This window comes from Euprymna scolopes, chromosome 26, assembly GCF_053919585.1.
Source record: "Euprymna scolopes isolate OS-2025 chromosome 26, ASM5391958v1, whole genome shotgun sequence".
In the NCBI taxonomy this organism is placed as follows: Eukaryota; Metazoa; Mollusca; class Cephalopoda; order Sepiida; family Sepiolidae; genus Euprymna; species Euprymna scolopes.
In genome coordinates, this window is record NC_136507.1 from 105419444 (window position 1) to 105440937 (window position 21494).

At 35.6% G+C, this 21494-nt stretch overlaps 1 protein-coding gene across 1 annotated transcript in view; it reads left to right on the forward strand.

The window, feature by feature from the left end:
• Window positions 1-9003: 9003 nt before the first annotated feature.
• Window positions 9004-21494, forward strand: part of LOC145247850 (von Willebrand factor A domain-containing protein 7-like) — a 167128-nt gene continuing 154637 nt past the window's right edge. Inside the window, exon 1 of the mRNA XM_080109472.1 lies at window positions 9004-9007. Within this exon, the coding sequence (XP_079965598.1) occupies window positions 9004-9007 (4 nt within the window). The remainder of the gene's footprint in view (window positions 9008-21494) is intronic.

Genomic DNA, 21494 nt, shown 5'->3' on the forward strand with positions numbered 1-21494 from the left:
CTGATGACAGCATGCTCTATAACAATCTGTAGTGGAATGAGAACAAAAATGGATGGTCACATTCAATGCGTCCAAGACTAAGCTTGTTTTCTTCAATAATTACAAGAAACCTTCTCAACCACAAACAGCAATGGTTAAAGATACATTACCTGAAAGTACTTCTTTCAAACTTCTCGGCTTAACGTTCACAGGGAACATGAGTTGGAACAGATACATTGAAAGCATTACCAGGGCCGCTGCGATGAAGGTGGGCTCTCTCTACCGTGCTAGAAAGTTACTTACGCCTGAAAGTACCCTGTACCTCTACAAGACCACCATTCGCCCATGTATGGAGTATTGTTGTTACATTTTGGCTGGTGCATCTGCTACTAGTCTCACGCTCCTGGACAGTGTTCAAAAGAGAGTCGCCAACCTGATAAGTCCTGAACTGTCATCTCGGCTTCAACCTCTGTTCCATCGACGAAATGTTGCATCCCTCTGCCTGTTTTACAAGTATTTTAATGGTGGATGCTCTGATGAACTACAAACCCTTGTACCTTCTCGACATAAATACCCACAACAAACCCGACAAGCAGCAAAATCCCACCCCTACACTAGAGATCCCTAGATATGAGAAAGCCTTCTACTCTAACAGTTTCTTCCCCAGAACTGCAAGACTTTGGAACTCCCTTCTGGGTTCCTGCTTTCCCAACTGTACTGACATGCAAAAGTTCAAGTGTAATGTGAACAGACATCTTGCTGTTCAACTCCCTACATAGTATCCTTTTCAACTTATGTCCCCGATAGCTGCCCCCTACATCAAAATGGCACTGTGCCTTGTTTGAGGTGAAAATGGAATTAAAAATAAGAACACTTGTTGTGGCGGAAGCTCATACATCGAAATCGACGGGAGAATCCATCATAAATAACGAAATCTATATTCCAAATTTCAAAGATGCTGACCATCTTACCTTTTATTTCTTTAAGTACGATTCTTATTAGCACCTTTCTAGGGCAATTGCTCTTGACATATCTAAAGCCTTTGATAGGGTATGGCATAAAAGTTTATTTCATAAGATCGCTAGCTATGGTATAGCTGGAAAAGTCTTCTCAATTATTAAATCATTTCTTTCTGATAGGTTCATAAGAGTAGTAGTTGAGGGGCAAAAATCAGAAGCTCACAGTATTAATGCCGGTGTCCCTCAGGGGTCCATCCTGGGCCCAACTCTTTTCCTGATCTACATTAATTATCTTCCAAATCACATCCTTACATCATTTGTAGACATTTATGCTGACGACACTACCATTTATGGTAGCACATCTAAGACAGTAAACGACCAAGTTCTCTCCAATTCTCTCTCCTCTGATCTTGAGCACGTAGTACAATGGGGAAAGGAGTGGCTGGTTACTTTTAATGCATCTAAAACCAAGCTTCTCTCTTTACATCATCAACATTCTAATCCACATCTGGCATCAATTGAAATGAATGGCTCTCGTCTTCAGGAGGCCTCAAGTTTTGACAAGCTTCTGGGCTTGACCATTACTCCTGATCTTAAATGGAACACGTACATCAAATCTGTTGCCAAGGCCGCTGGAAAAATGGTGGGATCTTTCTATCGATCCGGTAAATATCTCACTGCTGATTCTATTCTCTATCTATATAAGAGTCAGGTACGTCCAAGGATGGAGTACTGTTGCCACATCTGGGCAGGAGCTGCTAGAAAGGACTTGTCCTGCCTTGATAGAGTTCAAAATAGACTTCGTAGCCTCGTAGGAGATGTCCTTTTCTCCTCCTTGCAACCTCTATCTCACAGAAGAGATGTTGCGAGTTTGTCTCTGATGTATCGTTATTTGCATGGAAAGTGTTCGACTGAGCTTCAATCTATGGTCCCCCCTCGCCAAATTTTCACAAGAAACACTCGTCTAGCTGTAAACACTATCAATAATTCCCCCCACTCTTTATCTGTGCCTAAACCTAAACGTAGATTCCATGAACAAAGCTTCTTTCTTAGAACTGCACGCCTGTGGAATTGTCTTTCGTTTTCCTGCTTTCCGGCTGACTACAATATGGTTGTCTTCAAGTCTAACGTAAATAAGTTCTTGATGAGCCGTTCCATATAAGTTATCAAATTTACCAAACTTTCATTACTAATGATTACTATATTGTCCAATTTCTACTGTACACTCTTTAACCCTTATCCTTGAGTGGCCTCTTGGCCTTGATAATGTGGTGATGCCTATGTAAAAAAAAAAGCACCTATTTCGTATCACAGAATCACTCATGTAATTATTATGTCATTTTTTATTTATTTATTTCGCTCTTCAGAAAAAAAACCTCATATATATATATATATATATATATATATATATATATATATATATATATATGTATATATATATACATATATACAACGAAGGTAAATGTTTCTCGCATGCTTTTCCCGTTAGGGATCCCCCCCCCCCCGCCTTTTTTTCTTTCTATTCAAAAAATGCTACATTGCCTAAAGTGTGTTTATTCATAAAGTCTGAAGAAATGCTGGTTTTTGAAAATTTTCAAACGATATAATGCTTGAAATTGTCGAACTAGACATTGAAACAATTGTAACATAAAATGAAATACACTTTTTGTTGCCATCAACAACTTGTCTTGAAGTCTTAATTTTGCACACACAGTATATTAATGCTCAATTATGAAATGTGATAATTTTGTAGCTTAAGCCATTTTTGGCTTAAAACCTATATATATATATATATATATATATATATATATATATATATATATATATATGAAAATTTACTGAATTACACGAACTCAGTATATTACATATAAGTCTATATATATATATATATATATATATATATATATATATATATATATATATATATATATACAATAGCGTCCAAAACTAAGGGACAACATTTTAAAACCTAATATTTGTTAGAAATAATGACTGTGAAAAGCTGAAATTTTGAGAACTGGTAACCGTTATCATCCATACTAAAATTTGAATCATTTGCAAAGGATAGAAAAAGAATTATAAAAATTAGGGACGTTGTCAAAATTTCAGCTTTCCACAGTTGTTATTTCTAACAAATATTATGTTTAAATATTTTGTCCCTTAGTTTTGGACGTTACTGTATATAAAGTGATACCTAAACACCACACACACACACACACACACACACACACACACACACACACACACACACACACACACACACACAGAGTTTTGCTCTCTTCTTTCTCTATCATCATTCTCTATCTATCTACCTACTCTCTCTCTCTCTCCCTCTCTCAATTTATCTATCTATCTATCTATCAAGGTAGGTTGATTTTACAGTTTTCTGTTTCCCAATCAATTTTGGATAAGACAATATATTGGAGGATCAATAAGAAAAAAGTTCTATAGATATCAGCGATATAATTAACAGAATCCCAAAGAAATTCGACGGTGCTTTCCACATTGATCTGCATCATTTACTGTTATCTATTTAATTATAATACTCAGATCAACTTGGTTGGTTGGTTGTTGAAACCGTCAATCCGGGTTGCGACTTCCGGTTTCAAAAAGTTTGTCTGATTAACTATATCATGGACGCCCTGTCTAAAATCGGATATTAATATCAATCTTTATGACTTTTCCATAAAAATAATTTCATTGTCAGTTAACTATTATTAAATGAATAGAACGAACATGTCTCTTATTTATTTATAATTATCACAATTTAATTTTTTTAAAAACAATATTTGTTGTGTTTTTACCGTAAAATAATTGTCTGTTAAATATTTTTCAAATCAATAAAAACGGATACCATTTAACAAAATATTATTTATGGTAAAAACTGTGTGAAAGTACAGTTGATACAACTGAAGTTATGATTTAAAATTGTTTTATTTTGCATGGATAGAAGTTCTTAAAATAATTGAAACATGCTCCAATTTTACTCTAAAAGCTGAATTTAATCTTATGTGCTCCTTCACGTCCAGAGATTTGGACTTCAGATATTGCGACCCCCCCCTCCCCAAAAAACAAAAAAACAAAACAAAAAAGAAAAAAAAAAGAAAAAAACGAAACATAACAAACTTGGTGCCATGTTTAAATTGATGATCAATTTTCCGCCATTTTGAATACAAGAAGACTGTCATTTGATTGGAAAGGGCACACTTTTGTGTTAATAACCCAATTGACTAATTCAGGAAATTTGATATCATCTCGTAGGACTATGACGATTTCCATCAAGTACAATATTAATAAGTATAATGTAATTAACTATGCAATGAATGAAAGAGAATATCCCATTTTGGTGAAAAACGCCCCCAAATGTTTTAATTTTATTTGCATAGTAAATTATATGCACTCACAAACTGTTATTAAAAGAAATCATCTTAAACAGCAAATATTTTTTCATAGCGGATTGTAGCAGCCATCTTGAAATCAAAATGGTGGAAACTCAGATATGACACATAATTACACACACGCACACACACACACACACACACACACACACACACACACACACACACACACACACACATATTGTTTTTATTATATATATATATATATATATATATATATATATATATATATATTGTTTTTAAAATATAATTATCCACTGACACATGTTTCGTCGTTTACAACTCGTCAGAGTGGTTGAATTAAATAACATCTTTCTCTCTCTCTCTCTCTCTCTCTCTCTCTCTCTCTCTCTCTCTATATATATATATATATATATATATATATATATATATATATATATATATATATATTCAGAATGTGAGAGATTATATATCATTATTTCCACAGTCCAAAGAACGTTGAAGCCCACAAGAGTAGTTGTAGATGGCCTGCAATATAAATGCTGGAGTCCCTCAGGGATCAATCCTGGGCCCAACTCTCTTCCTGATCTACATCAATGACCTCCCTAAACACATACTTAAATCATTCATTGACATCTATGCTGATGACACGACCATCTACAGCAACACATCAAAGGCTGTAAATGACAAAGTTCTCTCTGATTCTCTCTCCTCGCGTGGTTCAGTGGGGTAAGATGTGGCTGATTACCTTTAATGCACCCAAAACCAAACTCCTATCCTTACATCATCAACGCTCTGATCCCCATCTGGCATCAATTGTGATGGATGGCTCTCATCTGGGTGAGGCCCTGTGTTTTGACAAGCATCTGGGTTTGACCTTTACTCCTGATCTGAAATGGAACACGTACATCAAGTCTGTTGCCAAGGTTGCTGGAAAGATGGTGGGATCCTTCTACCGCTCCAGAAGATATCTACTACTACTGATGCAATTCTCTATTTATATAAAAGCCAAGTACGTCCAAGGATGGAATACTGTTGCCATATCTGGGCAGGAGCTGCTAAAAACAGCCTATCCTGCCTTGACAGAGTACAAAATAGACTTCTTGGCTTAGTGGGGGATGCCCTTTTCTCTACCCTGCAACCTCTCTCCCACAGAAGAGACGTTGCGAGCCTATCCTTGTTTTATCGTTATTTTCATGGCAGGTGCTCGTCTGAACTCCAATCTCTGGTCCCCCCTCGCCAATCTTTCACGAAAAACACCCGTCTAGCTGAATCCACTGTGAAAAATTTCCCCCACTCTATATCTGTGCCTAAATCAAAATGTGGATTCCATGAACAAAGCTTCTTTCTTAGAACTGCACGCCTGTGGAACTCTGTTCCATCTGCCTGCTTCCCACTGGACTACAACTTGGATGTCTTCAAGTCCAATGTTAACAAATTCCTAATGAACCGCCCCCTTAAGTAAACACTTCATCAAATCTCCACACTAACGTAATGTACTTGCAATAACCTTTATCCCTGAGTGGCTTCCGGGCCTTGATAAGTCGTGATCACTGTGTAAAAAAAAAAAAAAAGAAGAAAAAAAGAGCCATGTCAGCCAATAGGATTTTTTGTGTGAGGGACGTTTGCTCAGTTGGGTTTCAAATCCCGGGTGCCGATATGTCTGACTGATGAGCCCAAATGAGGGCGTGACTCGAGTCTTAGACTTCCGGTTTGTTGGTTGGCATGGCTCTTGTGGGCTGTGGCATTCTTTGGGCTGTGGAAATAATTATATATATATATATATATATATATATATATATATATATATATTAGTGGGGGGAGTGGCTTTGCCCGAATGTAAAATACGCTTAAATATGATATTTTAATTTTCCGGATTTTGTATATGTTATTATAGAATCGTGATTTCAAAAGTAAAAATAAAGTATTTTGGGTGCCATTAGCTAGAAATCAGAACATTCAAAGCTGGTGACGTTACCACTCTACCAACGTGACAGGCATATGAACAGATTAAAAATTCAAAATAAACTAAGATGAATGTGCAAAATGTATAACGATTTTTTTAAATTTTGACCCATTTTTGTCTCCTTAAAACAATTTTGACCAGCTAAAGACTCGTAAAAGAACGGTCCATAAAAAATCCAATAATTTGAGACCCCTAGAGACAGTCTGCAACTTTTAGTTGCGGAAGAGATAGAGTTTGAAAATATGAAGACAGACAGACAGATAGACGTATAGCCTTTTATATATTAGATAATATAATAATAATAACTAGATAATAATATTAGCTAGCTTATTTACATTTTCTTTACACTGTGAGCCCCTGTTATCCAACAAGTAAAATAAAATAGACGTTTAAATGATGATCATGATGACAACTACGATAATGATGATGATTCTGACTACGATGATGATGACGATGATAATAATGATGACGATGATGACGGTGATGATGATGATAATGGCGATGACTTGAACAAATATGTTGTTTTCCAACCTCTTCTTTGAATGATTTAAATTTGTTGAGAAAAATATCACTAATTTGCAAAAATATTTAATTCCCAAATTTGCAAATGATTCGTACATTTCAAACTGTTTTTGTCGATTTGAAGTTACATCTTGAAAACGAAAAAATGTTTTTGTTTTTAAAATTCATTACAATAATGACCTTTGCACTTTATAAATTGATTTCATCCGTCATGTTTAAAATCTATCTAGATCAGTCAGTAGATCCCCACCCTAAAAAGTGGGATGGAGAGACAGACTAAGAGTAATATAGTATATAATTTCATGTCACCATTTAATTATTGTCATATCCTTGTTTTATCGTTATTTCCATGGCAGGTGCTCGTCTGAGCTCCAATCTCTGGTCCCCCCCTCGTCAATCTTTTACGAAAAACACCCGTCCAGCTGAATCCACTGTCAAAAACTTTCCCCACTCTTTATCTATGCCTAAATCAAAACGTAGATTCCATGAACAAAGCTTCTTTCTTAGAACTGCACGCCTGTGGAACTCTGTTCCGTCTGCCTGCTTCCCACCTTACTACAACCTGGATGTCTTCAAGTCCAACATAAACAAGTTCCTGATGAACCGCCCCTTAAGTAGACACTTTATTAAATCTCCACACTAACGTACTGTACTTACAATAACCCTTATCCCTGAGTGGCTTCCGGGCCTTGATAATTGGTGGTCACCTTGTAAAAAAAACAAAACAAAAAAAACATAATTGTCATAACTTTCGTCTTGACATGATTGCTATAATTTTTATCTTAAGATGATTGTCATAACTTTCATCTTAACATGATTTTCATAACTTTCATTCTAACTCCAAACTTCATATACTTGCCAATGTTGTCATAATTTTCATCTTAACATGATTGTAACTTTCATCTTAACATAATTGTAACTTTCATCTTAACATAATTGTCATAACTTTCGTCTTAACATGATTGTCATAATTTTCATCTTAACATGATTGTCATAACTTTCGTCTTGACATGATTGCCATAATTTTTATCTTAACATGATTGCCATAATTTTTATCTTAACATGATTGTCATAATTTTTATCTTAACATGATTGTCATAACTTTCGTCTTGACATGATTGCCATAATTTTTATCTTATCATGATTGTCATAACTTTCGTCTTAACATGATTGTCATAATCCATGTTATCTTGATCCAAAACTTGACATTTGTTTCTACACTTCACGTACTTGCCAATCTTGAACATTTTTGTTAGCATCTGACGTAAGCACATTTGGTATATTTCGTCTTCATCAGATAAGATGGTTCTGTCAAGAATAAATAAAATAATACTGTCAGAATTGCGGACTCGATTCGCTGACATATTCTTTCAAATATAAAACAATACAATCAACAACAATGATGTTGAGTATTACTTAGCAACAATATATTTTCAAGATTAAGAATGAACATAATTTTTCTAGATGCAACGAGTTATACGGTATAATTGATGGGGTATAATTTCGGAGGTTACTTTAATCACCATGTGAGGAATATGACGAATAATTGTTTCCATTTAGTGTAAAAAGCAATAATCTTCTCTATAAAAAAAAGAAAGTTTTCTATTGTTTACTGGTAGATGATGAAAGAGCTCTATCTTGTCTTGAGCACCAACTTCGATGGGCTGGAAACGTAATTCGAATGGAAGAATGTCAGATGCTGTGCCACCTGATCTTTGGTGTGCTCCAGGCTGGCAAAAAGGCTGACCAAAACTGCGGTATAGAAACACGGTCAAAGCCAATCTTCAGTGGTGCCACATCAAACAGAAAGACCTGCAGGAATATGCCATGGACAGCTCAAAAGGCTCAGTTCACAAAGCTGCTGCCAACTTCAAAGAAGCTTGATGCTAGAATCTCACTGCTGCCAGATAGAGACATCAAAGAGCAACCTCAACAGTGATAATAACTGACTTCCAGTGTCCCCACTCAAGACTATGTGCCTCTAGGCGTCATCATTGGCTCTGATAGACAACCAACAATGTATATGAGAGATATTCCAAAAGTAATACCTCCTATTTTTTATTCCGCCCAAATTGATCAGAGGGATTGCAAATTGCATTGTTATGACGATTGAGCTTATGCATTCATGATCTGAAAGTTTCATCTCTCTGTTGCAAATATTGACGGTGGGAGACTCTAAGAAAGCAGCTCCTGTCATGGACGTCTGTGAAAAGCAGAGATGCGTCAGTGAATTCCTTGGGAAATGTATTGAGAATGGTGGTATATTTCTTGTTCATTAGATAAGCTCTTTCTGTCAAGACTAAAAAACAAGTCTGACAGAGTTGCAGAGTCTGACTCCATCGGCTGACATCTTTTCCCAACATAAACAACACTATCTATACTAACGCTGGTGCTATTTTGCAGTAATATATTAGACCGGTGCAAAAGTTATAAAAATTTAATCTTGAAAATGGAAAAACTGTATTTTTTAAACTTTTTTTTTTATTCATAACAATAACCATCTTTGCTCTCTAAAATTTGATTCTATCTGTCAACGAGCTTATAAATGCTTTGTTTAAAAATTATTTAGGCTTGATGTGAAATATGAATTTAACTCATGTTCGATCTTCTCTTGTGATGTTAACTTACGTCCAACTTAATGGTTTTGTAATCCTTGAAATAAGTGATAATCCGAGGGAGCTAGATCAAGAGAATATGAAGGATGGGGCAAGATATTTTTAACCAAATTCTCTTGGGATATTTTTCGTCTGTAGTTTTGTGTGAGATCGAGCATTATCATGATGGAAGATGACTGTTGATTAAGGAGGGCCGTTTTCGGGTCAACACGGATGAGAATATTGCAGAAAAAATATAGACGGTGCTTTAATAATCTGAAAGAAAAAGTTGTAAATTAATCATGGTGATATGTTTTAAGTTATACCAATATTTATAAATTAAATTGCAAGTGTTTAGAATGAGCATTTTATAAACCATCAATTTTTTTTTTACTAACCTGAGATAACGTACAAAAAGCTAATCAGAGTTTCATGGTTCAACTGTTCCAGCGGTCAGAAAATCTTAATTTTCATCGAATTATATTTCTTTAGTACAACTGGTGGCACTAAGTGCATAGAATGTGTTGTATTTTCCATATCAAACTGAGCTTTCAAGAAAAACTAGAAACCCAAGATCATCCAAACTGTCAACTTATTGAGTGAAATGTTAATACTTTTAATAATAATTTTAAAATCTGTTTTATCGTTATTTCCATAGATGGTGCTCGACTGAGCTCCAATCTCTTGTTTTTCTTTGTCAGACATTTACAGCAAAAACTTGTCCTCCTACCACAACAGAAAAATAAAAACTTTCTTTACTTTCTCTATGAGCCTATCGTCAGACGGAAATTCCATTAACAGAGTTTCTTTTTAAAGGCTTTCCATTTGTGGAACCTCAAGACTGCTTTTTTTTTTTTTTTTTTTTAATTCAATTTTCACCCCAAACAAGGCACAGTGCCACTTTGAAGCAGGGGGCTACTATTAGGGAATTAATTAGCGGGGTCATTATGAAGGGAGAAGAGTAGAAAGATGTTTGTTAACATTACACTTGAACTTCTGCATATCATTGCAGTTGGGAAAGCAGAATCCCGGAAGGGAGTTCCAAAGACCCGCAGTTCTGGGGAAGAAACTATTGGAGTAAAAGGCTTTCTTGCACCTAGGGATCTCCACTGTAAAGGGATGAGACTTAGTAGCTTGTCGGGTTTGTCGGGGGTAGTTACGTCGGGGAGGTACAAGTGTTTGCAGTTCGTCAGAGCATTCACCATTAAAGTATTTGTAAAACAGGCAGAGGGATGCAACATCTCGTCGATGGGACAGAGGTTGAAGCCTAGATGACAGTTCAGGACCTATCAGGTTTGCGACTCTTTTTTGAACCCTGTCCAGGAGTGAGAGACAAGCAGCAGATGCACCAGCCCAGATGTGACAACAGTACTCCATACATGGGCGAATGGTTGCCTTATAGAGGTATAGGATACTGGCAGGCGTAAGTAGTTTTCTAGCACGGTAGAGGGAGCCAACCTTCCTTGCAGCAGCCTTGGCAATGCTCTCAATGTATCTATTCCAGTTCATATTCCCTGTAAACGTTAGGCCGAGGAGTTTAAAAGAAGTACTTTCAGGCAATGTGTTCTTGGCCATTGCTATTGGTGGTAGAGAAGGTTTCTTGTAGTTATTGAAGGAAACAAGCTTAGTCTTGGCTGCAAACTACAACATGGTCGTCTTCAAATCTAATGTTAACAAATACTTGTCATAAACTGTCCTCATAAGATTTCGTATATTCCATTCATTCCAAAAAAACAGATCAACAAAAGAAAGTAAATACCTTCCTATTAGAGTCAAATGTGCAAGTCTCCTTTAATGTCAGAAAGAGAAATGACTGGTTCCTTTTAAGGATAGATTTGCTAGAATAAACGATACATGGCTCCAACGTTTCTTTTCTAATTATATTGAAAACTTAGTTGAAGGAATAATAGTTATCTACCCTATACAATTAAGTCAGTTGGATTTTCAAAGTCAAACCAATCAAACTGTTCTTAGCTGGTGCAGCTACTACTTGTCTCTCCATGTAAAGCAGGATTCAAAAAAGATTTTCAAATCTAATAGGTTCCGGACCATCAACCAAACCCCAACGCCTGTCCCATCACCATAATGTTGCATCCCTGTGCCTTTTTTATAAGTACTTTAATGGAATGGGCTCTGATGAACTCGTAGTACTTGTACCATCTTGATGTACATACCCCCCCCCGACTAATCAGTCTAGCAGCAAAATCCCACCCCTCTATTATAGAGGCCCCTAGATGCTGGAAAGCCTTCTACTCTTAGAGCTTCTTCCTTTGAACTGCTAGTCCTTGGAATTCCTTCCTTGTTTCCTTGACTGTACTGACATGCAGAAATTTAAATGTAATGTGAACAAACATCTCGCTGCTCAACTCCCCACAGTCTCTATTAGATACAATCTCAAATAATAGCCTTTTACGTCCAAGTGGTAATATGTCTTGTTCGGAGTGAATTAGAATATAAAAAAATTACAAGATGTCAATGTTTGATTCGGACTTGCATATATTTTTCTTCCATCCATTATGTCATTAACACATCTTCATATTCAGTTTAACGTCGATTTTATATGCTGGCATGTGTTGGACCGCATTTATAAATTGACTTCCTGGCTAAGCTATCTCTGGCCAGATCTTTATTTATCCCTCTTTCTTTCAAGTCCATCCTTATCATTTTCCTACCATGTATTCCTTGGCCTTCTGCTGTGAACTGACCTTGCTATCTCAACTGTTCTACATCTACTAATGCAAGAACTCTCATCCATTCTTTTAGCGTGGTCATACCAACAAAGTCTCCTGTTTTGCACACATCCTTCTACGTTACATTATGGAAGGAGCTCATACATATTTATCGTGTTTTTGTGTGTCGTGTTACTAAATGTCTATAGTATCTGAACCATTTGTTACTTTTACAGTTTGTTTATGTTCCGTGATCGTCTAAGTGTGTTGCATGCATGTGTGTCAGACATAATTACATAAACACATTTATTTAACAACATACCTGGTTTTCAGGCTTTGGAAGATATTCAGCCAATTTGGGGAGAAGTATTCTGTGTAAATGAAGACGTTTCAACAGATAAACGAAGATGCTGTGTATTTTTATATAGTTTATTTCATTCCCAGGCATTAGGTCCAGGAGAGGAGTGATCGACGATCTTTGCTTGGGTGGTTAATTCCAGTCTCCATTCTGAGACACGTCAGCTCCCTCCCCGGTGAAGAGGAGGGATGACCTGTTAAACCGCCCACTCTGTTTGACGTCCTCTTTCCAACTCATCTATTTTCTCAGCTAACCAGAACACATGACAGAAAGACACGTACTTCCGATGAGCTGGTCAAATCTCTTCTGGTGCAACTTGTCCATTTTACACCTCAATATGTTTTGATAACTTTTATCAAAACATAGCTTCACATCTCATCTCTTGTTTACCTCCAATTAGATAGATAGATCGATCGATAGATAGATAGATAGATAAACAGATGCAAAGATAGATATTAGTGATAGACCGATTCCAATATATTTCCCGATTCCGATACAATTACCGATGCCGATTTTTTTTTTGAAACATAAAAACTTGTGGGGGTGATTTATAGCTTTTAGCTTTATCGGTAGGTTAAAATTAATAAATGTTCATTATTTTATTATTTCTACCAGCAGTGGAAGATTTTGTTTCAAACAAAATCAAATAAAAAAAGAGATAAATAAAGGAATCGTTTTGAGCATCGGAAAATAGACACACATTTTTCTGATTCCAATACCGATTCCAATGCCACCAAAAGTTTCGATTTTTCCAATCCCCAATTCCGATTCCAATTAATCGTCCCAACACTAATAGATATATAGCTAGATCGATATATAGATAAAAACCCCCCAACTAATTTCGCCTCTGTTCCACAACCATATAATACCTATACTGTTTAGATTTAATCGTCCTCTGAGGTCATCAGGTCTAAGGCAGTCTTTAAGTCAGTACACATCGAAACATGTTTATTCATTATTTATTATTTCTATTTTTTTTTTTACACGGTGGTAACCACTTATCAAGGCCCGGAAGCCACTCAGGGATAAGGGTTATTGCAAGTACAGTACGTTAGTGTGGAGATTTGATGAAGTGTTTACTTAAGGGGGCGGTTCATTAGGAATTTGTTAACGTTGGACTTGAAGACATCCAAGTTGTAGTCAGGTGGGAAGCAGGCAGATGGAACAGAGTTCCACAGAGTTCTATTTAGTAATATTTACGTATTATATACCCCTCTCGTATTTAACTATTTTTTTTATAGTGTCAAATACTACTTAACTTTAAAAGTATATCACTGGCAAATGTCAATATTATTTTCAAAGTGAAGCAGGTTAAGGATGATTGACAATGAGTTCAGTTAGAAGTTATTGGTTTCTTCGATTATCTAACTGTGTAATCTTTTCAACCTCACTGGATTGCTTGTAATCTTCTCGCTGAAAGAAACTGCTTGTTTTCTCATAAATAATAGACAGCTCAGTGAATAGCGATGTCTCTCAGTAGGAAATATTTAAATAGTAATTTCAATTTTGATTATAATTAGAAAAAAATATTATTTTGAAAATTTCATTTTAATCATCTTTAGTCTTTTTGCTAGTAAAGTAGTTAATCCTAAGTTTTGCAGTTTTTCTTTGTGAATGAAATTTGTAAGCCTTTCTACAACAACAACAAAACTGAATTAAAAACTGGTAAAAAATTGACACTTAGTCGGTGGCAGTGGTTAGGGTTAGTGTTAGGGTTAGTGTTAAGGTTAGTGTTAGAGTTTCTCACCTCGTTCTTCTCTTGTTTTATGCAAGAGAGGAAACCCTTTGTGAAAATTAAGATAGCTTTGAATTTTGTGAAATTTTACCAAACATTAGACATAAATTAATAAATATTCCATAAATTTCGCTTTCTTTGAAGAATTTCAAAGGATTTTAGGGGGTATAATACAAGCACAACCTTATATTTGAAAGTTTTATATTTAAAATTTGCATTAAATTTGATCCATAGTCATCAGTAGGGCTAGGACACGTTCAGCTTTATATTATGTATATATATATATATATATATATATATATATATATAAGTGTAATATAATAATTTTCCAAGTTCCAAATATCAAGTTTCTTCAGTTGGTCATTTATAAGGCTGTGACAACAGCATATTCTTTTCATTGTTTTGACTCTCGAGTGTGTATCCCTTGATATCTTATATGCTTTTATATCGAGAGATGTGGTTCTTGGTTGATTAACTGTGTCTACCTGTGTCTGATATATACTCGAGAGTCAAAAGAATGGAAAGAATATTCTGTTGTCGTAGCCCTAGTCATTAGCCATCACTTAAGCAAGATTCTTTGATTTGCAATATCCTCGTAGGACTCCTTAAACTTAAGCCTTAATCTTTGTACTTTTTCTAGAATGAAAATTAGAACAAGACAGGATTATATAAAATTGGTGCAAAACTATTCTATCCATATATATATATATATATATATATATATATATATTGTAAAACTAGTAATTAGTAAAAACCTGAAGAGAGTGCTCAATACTATTGCAGAGCAAATATGTGTTTTATTTATCTATTTCTTTATTTTAAACGGTAAAAAAATTAAAACATATATATATATATATATATATATATATATATATATATATATATATATATATTCAGTGCGGGAAGATGTGGCTGGTTACCTTTAATGCATCCAAAACCAAACTCCTATCCTTACATCATCAACGCTCTGATCCCCATCTGGCATCAATTGTGATGGATGGCTCTCGCCTGGGTGAGGCCCCGTGTTTTGACAAGCTTCTGGGTTTGACCTTTACTCCTGATCTGAAATGGAACACGTACATCAAGTCTGTTGCCAAGGTCGCTGGAAAGATGGTGGGATCCTTCTACTGCTCCAGAAGATATCTCACTACTGATGCAATTCTCTATCTATATAAAAACCAAGTACGTCCAAAGATGGAATACTGTTGCCATATCTGGGCAGGAGCTGCCAAAAACAGCCTATCCTGCCTTGACAGAGTACAAAATAGACTTTGTGGCTTAGTGGGGGATGGATGCCCTTTTCTCTACCCTGCAACCTCTCTCCCACAGAAGAGACGTTGCGAGCCTATCCTTGTTTTATCGTTATTTCCATGGCAGGTGCTCGTCTGAACTCCAATCTCTGGTCCCCCCTCACCAATCTTTCACGAAAAACACCCGTCTAGCTGAATCCACTCTATATCTGTGCCTAAATCAAAATGTGGATTCCATGAACAAAGCTTCTTTCTTAGAACTGCACGCATGTGGAACTCTGTTCCGTCTGCCTGCTTCCCACCGGACTACAACTTGGATGTCTTCAAGTCCAACATTAACAAATTCCTAATGAACCGCCCCCCTAAGTAAAGACTTCATCAAATCTCCACACTAACGTAATGTACTTGCAATAACCCTTATCCCTGAGTGGCTTCCGGGCCTTGATAAGTGGTGATCACTGTGTAAATATATATATATATATATATATATATATATATATATATATATATATATATATATATATATATGCGCGCGTGCGTGTGTGTTAAAAATAACAGAAAGATCCAGTCTTTTTATTTCTAATTTTCAAAAAAAAAAAAAAAGCTCACAAGAAAAGTAGAAAAAAAGATATAATTAAGTAGAAACTTTCTATTATTTTAACAATGGTTTGCTTAAATGAAAAAATGCTGCATAAATGCACAGAATATAAAAACGTACAAATGTTGATCGATAGAAAATCGCTAATAAAAGCAAGGACCTTCTAAAAGACAAATTACTAATATTAACCTGCTTGCTTTCGTTGGCTATTTTTATAATAATAAAAAACAAACAAACAAAAAACGATTGAATTCTATCGGTTCATTTACCTTTCATAAAAGCAGATGGTAAAACAGACTGTAAAAATGATTGTTTTAATAAGAGAAAAGAAAATGTCTCGATTTCTTTTTCCATCTGCTTTCATTCCAGTGGGATGGGAATCTGCTTGTAAGCAATTAAGCAACGTCGGCCATTTTGTGTCTGGGGAAATGTCTCCATCTTTCCTTTCGCTTCATCCTTTTCGTTCGTTCATGAACGACTTTGTATTTCAATTCGCTTCCAGTGAGAAGGAAACTCTTATTTATTTACTCAAAGCGTTTGAGATCTTAGGAAGAAAATCCGGGCATTTATTAGTAGAAGCAACAAACCGAAAAAGTGGTTAAGAAACAAATATATAAGAAATAAATCTCATCAAAGACCAGATAAGTTACTCTTCTACCTACCTAGATTAGTTTTTTTTTAATGATTTAACTTATTTTAAAATGTTTTTCTTTTTTAAACACAAGTATTGTCGATTTGCTAAGTTAAAACGATGATAAGATGGTCGACGTGAGAGGGTCACATCTTTGGGCTCTCGATAATCGCTCAAAAATAGAAAATGTAACAAAATCCTGATAGAAACACACCCAGTAAATGTTACGGTTTCATTTATTGGGTGGATCTCTATTAGTATTTTGTTTAATATTTTTTTTATTTTTAAGCAATTATCGAGACTCCAAAGATGACAGCCATCTTGTTGTCGTTCTAACTTAGCAACTCGGCTCTATTTGTATACCTAATTTTTTAAAATGTGTTTTTTTTTTTTGTGATTTAATTCTAATTAAACAAAAGCTTTAAAATAAGTTAAATTACAAAGAACTTATCTTGCCTTTGGCAACATTTATTTGTTATATGTTTGCTGTTTTCTTATCACTTTTTCGGTTTATTGTCTATACTAAAAAATGCTTAATCTCTTGTTCAAATGTAAATTCAAGTTTTTTTGTGATAGAGATAATAACTTTAGGTTGGCTCAGAGTAATTTTTTTATTACATTTTCACCCCAAACAAGACATAATGCCACTTTGATATAGGAAGCAACTACCAGGGATATGTGGAAGGGACACTATGTAGGGAGTTGAGCAGCAAGATGTCTGTTCGCATTATGCTTGAACTTCTGCAAGTCAGTACAGTTGGGGAAGCAGGAACCTCTAAAGGAGTTCCAAAGTCTAGCAATTCTGGGGAAGAAACTATTAGAATAGAAAACTTTCTAGGCATCTCTACTGTGTAGGGGTGAGATTTTGCTGCTTGTCGGGTGTGTCGGGGGTATTTACGTTGAGGGGATAAAGGGGCTTGTAGTTCGCCAGAGCATCCACTATTAAAATACTTGTTAGACATGCAGAGGGATGCTACATTCTATCAATGGGACAGAGCGTGACGCTTAGATGACAGTTCAGGACCTATCAGGTTGACAACTCTCTTTTGAACCCTGTCCAGGAGCGAGAGACTAGTAGCACATGCACCAGCATAAATATGACAACAATACTCCATACATGAGCTAATGGTGGCCTTGTAGAGGTACTTTCAGGCGTAAGTAACTTTCTAGCATGGTAGAGAGAGCCCACCATCTTCACCTTCTTATTGTCTTGGCAATGCTCTCGATGTATCTGTTCCAACTCATGTTTCCTGTGAACGTTAAGTCGAGGAGTTTGAAAGAATTATTTTCAGGTAATATGTTTTTGACCATTGCTATTGGTGGGAGAGATGGTTTCTTGTAATTATTGAAGGAAACGAGCTTAGTCTTGGCAGCATTGAGTGTTACTATCCATTTTTGACCCCATTCCACTACGGACTGGAGGTCTTCTCCTAGGGTTTCCGTTATTGTTTTAGGTATGTGTTCATTTGTTTTCCCCTTGTGGCTGTTATAGAGTATGGTGTCATCAGCAAATATATCCATCTCTTAGACTATTTTATTTTTAGGTCATTTATGAATATCAGGAATAATAAAGGTCCAAGCATCAACTCCTGAGGTACACCCACATTTATATCATATTGTTTTGACGCTTGACTATCGAGGACAACCATAATTTTTCTCTTACTTAAGAAGGATTTAACTATGTTAAGTATTTGTCCAATAATGCTATAGGATCTGATTTTCATGAGAAGACCATCATGCCATACCCTGTCAAAAGCCTTAGATATATCTAGGATTACTGCCCTCCTCTTTCTCTTTCCTTAAAAATACATTCAGAGATTACAGTTAGAATATCTGCAGGAGAATGAGCTTGCCTAAATCCATATTGTTGGTCGGACAGAAGTTTAGCAACTGTAAGGTGGTGGGCTAGAGCTTTACTATGGACACATATTTTGGGCGAAAAGAGGGAGGAGGCTAACATCATATTCATCTCCTTTGAACTCTACTGATTTAAAATGACTTCCAGCTTTGAAGTATGAAAAAAACTTGGATATATGGCGTGGGATTCAAAATCGATGTTTGGTTGTTTCCATTGGTTGCACAATGAGGCCAGAATCCATCTTCGCTTGGTTTTTTATTTCAGTCCTTAAATATTACCTGTTCATTCTTTCGAACAGGAATCAGCAACTCATTCGACCTCGCAGGCTGGATCATGTTACAATTACGGGCCACAATCTGGACGAAGGTCATTAATGAAAACATAAGCAAAATTACATATGCCATCCTAAATATTTAGAACAATAATTAAAATAAACATTGAATAATCATAAAAAAAGTCAACCGAAATGAAATGGATGAAATTATGACATGTATGTTTGAAACTGTTATTGAAAAGAAACGAACCACACACACACAAGCAAAAACTGAAACACATATACACATACATATGAGTACAAATTGTTGCAAGTATATACTCTTACGTACATATACAAGCGGTAACATCCACACGTTCATAAGACAGGAAATAGAAAGCTAACTAAAGCCAACATAGTCCTTTTAATGTTTGTTGCGGATCGGTCGGTGAAATTGAATCTCAGTTCATGTGCTATGTTTACGCAGAAATGGAGGGTGATTCAGTTTTAATTGTGCGTTTTTTTTTTGGGGGGGGGGGTTTGCAGTCAAAGTATTCAAATTCCACTGGACGGATTAGAAAGAGATAACAGCAGGCCTTTTGTTGAATTCAAATGCCTCGTCTTCATGTTAAAAATAGAGTCACTGATAGGCTCACAGGCCAGTCAAAATGCATTTGCAAGCTGTATCTGGCCTGCGGGTCGTAGGTTGCCAACTCTTGCTTTAGAATTTCAATATTATTCTCCTAGTCTTAAGATTTTATTGCTTCATTCTTAACTTTCTCAAACTCTAGATATTAGTGTTGGGACTATTACTTGAAATCAGGAATAAAAAAAATCGGAACTTTTCAGGGTATTGGAATTGGTATTGAAATCAGAAAAATTTGTGCCTATTTTTCGATGCTAAAAAACGATTCTTTTTATTGTTTAAATTGTTCGTTTTTCTTTAAAACTTTATTTCTCATTGCTCGTATTAATGATAAAATGATAAATATTCATTGATTTTAAAATAAAATGATAAATATTCATTAATTTTAAAATAAAATGATAAATATTCATTGATTTTAAAATAAAATGATAAATATTCATTGATTTTAAAATACCAGGAAAACTAAAATTTATTGCTTCCTCCCCCACTAGTGTATTTTTATGTGTGCGAAAATATGTGCTCATATTACATGTAATTTTTTTTGTAATCCTATCTCCCGTCCTAAAAAAACAACAACAAAAAAAAAAACAACTGTATATTTGAAAAGTTAAAAAGAATTGGAATCAGTAATTGTATCGGAATCAGGAAAACTATTCGAATCATTCCATCACTAATATATATGATCTTCTCCTTTTTTCAATCAGAAATCATTATTTTAACATTCTTATGATCTTCACGTTCTTACAATCATAGTCTCCCCTCCACCATGCTTATGACTGTCGCAATCTCAATAAAACTGACAATTTGAAACGAATCATTTTATAATTAGAAAAACGTTAACATGAAAGGTTGATGAAAGGTTGAACAATAAAGAGAAACATGTGCAAAACAGGAGACTTTATTGGCTTGGTCACATTGAAAGAATGGCTGTCAATACTCAGGTTAGTACATGCAAAATAGTTGAGGTAGCAGGGTCAATTGGCAGAGTGAAGTCAAGAAAAACATGGGATAAAATGATAACGGGGAATAGATAGAGACCTGGCCAGAGATAAGCAGGTGCTGGTGTGATTGCAATGGAGTAAGATGTGAGAACTTCTGTCATTACTAACCAGCAGAGTGTTATCACTTTTGACGAAGAGAAGAGTCTACATACACTGTGTGATGACGTTTGAAAGTAAAAGCGGGTTGAAGACATGCATTGCATGGATAGAAATTATATGAAAACAAATATGATGGATATGTAATGCAAGTCTTAGACAGATAGATCTGATAACCTCAGAGGATGATTGAATGTGGACAGTATAAGGAGATGTGTGCAGAACAGGAAAATTACTTTCATTTGTAGATGCAGGGCAGCTGAGGTAGTAGGGTCAGTTGAGAGGCGGAAGGCAAAAAAAAAAAAAAACACGGGAGAAGTAGTAAAGATGGATTTTGAGAAAGAGAGATAAATAAAGACCTAGCCAGAGATAGATTAGTTTGAAAGTCGATTTTTAAAAGCCCTCCGACACATGACACATGATGCAAAGCGAATGTTTGAACATCGTTCATGATTTTTGTTGGCATTCGTTTCCTTGATATTTTTCTATTAAGAATTCTTTCTAGAAGGATATCAGACACTTACGGAATAGACTAGGTGAAGGTTGCCAACGTTCCCAAGTGAAAGTGTTTCTGTGGAACGAAATGGATTCGAACTTGGAACACCTGGCAAGCAGTAAAATCCCACCTCTTCACTGCTGAGGTCACTAGATGCCAGAAAACCTTCTACTCTAATAGTTCCTCCCCTCGTAAAGCTAGACTTTGGAATTCTCTCTCTGTTTCCTGCTTCCCCAACTGTACTGACATGCAGAAGTTTAAATGCGATGTGAACAGACATCTCGCTACTGAACTCCCTCCCCCTCACAATACTCCGTTAGGCACGATCCCAAATATTAACCCTTTACGTCCAACTGGTAATACGCCTTGTTTGGGGGGTGGGTGAAAAAAAAAGAAGTATTTTTAAATTTCATACAAACACCTCATAGTCAAGCCAATCTGTTTTTAAGTATGAAGTACTTGTCTGACTTCAACGATCAACTCCTTCCAATTCGGTTCTTTCATCACCAATAAAAAAAAGTACA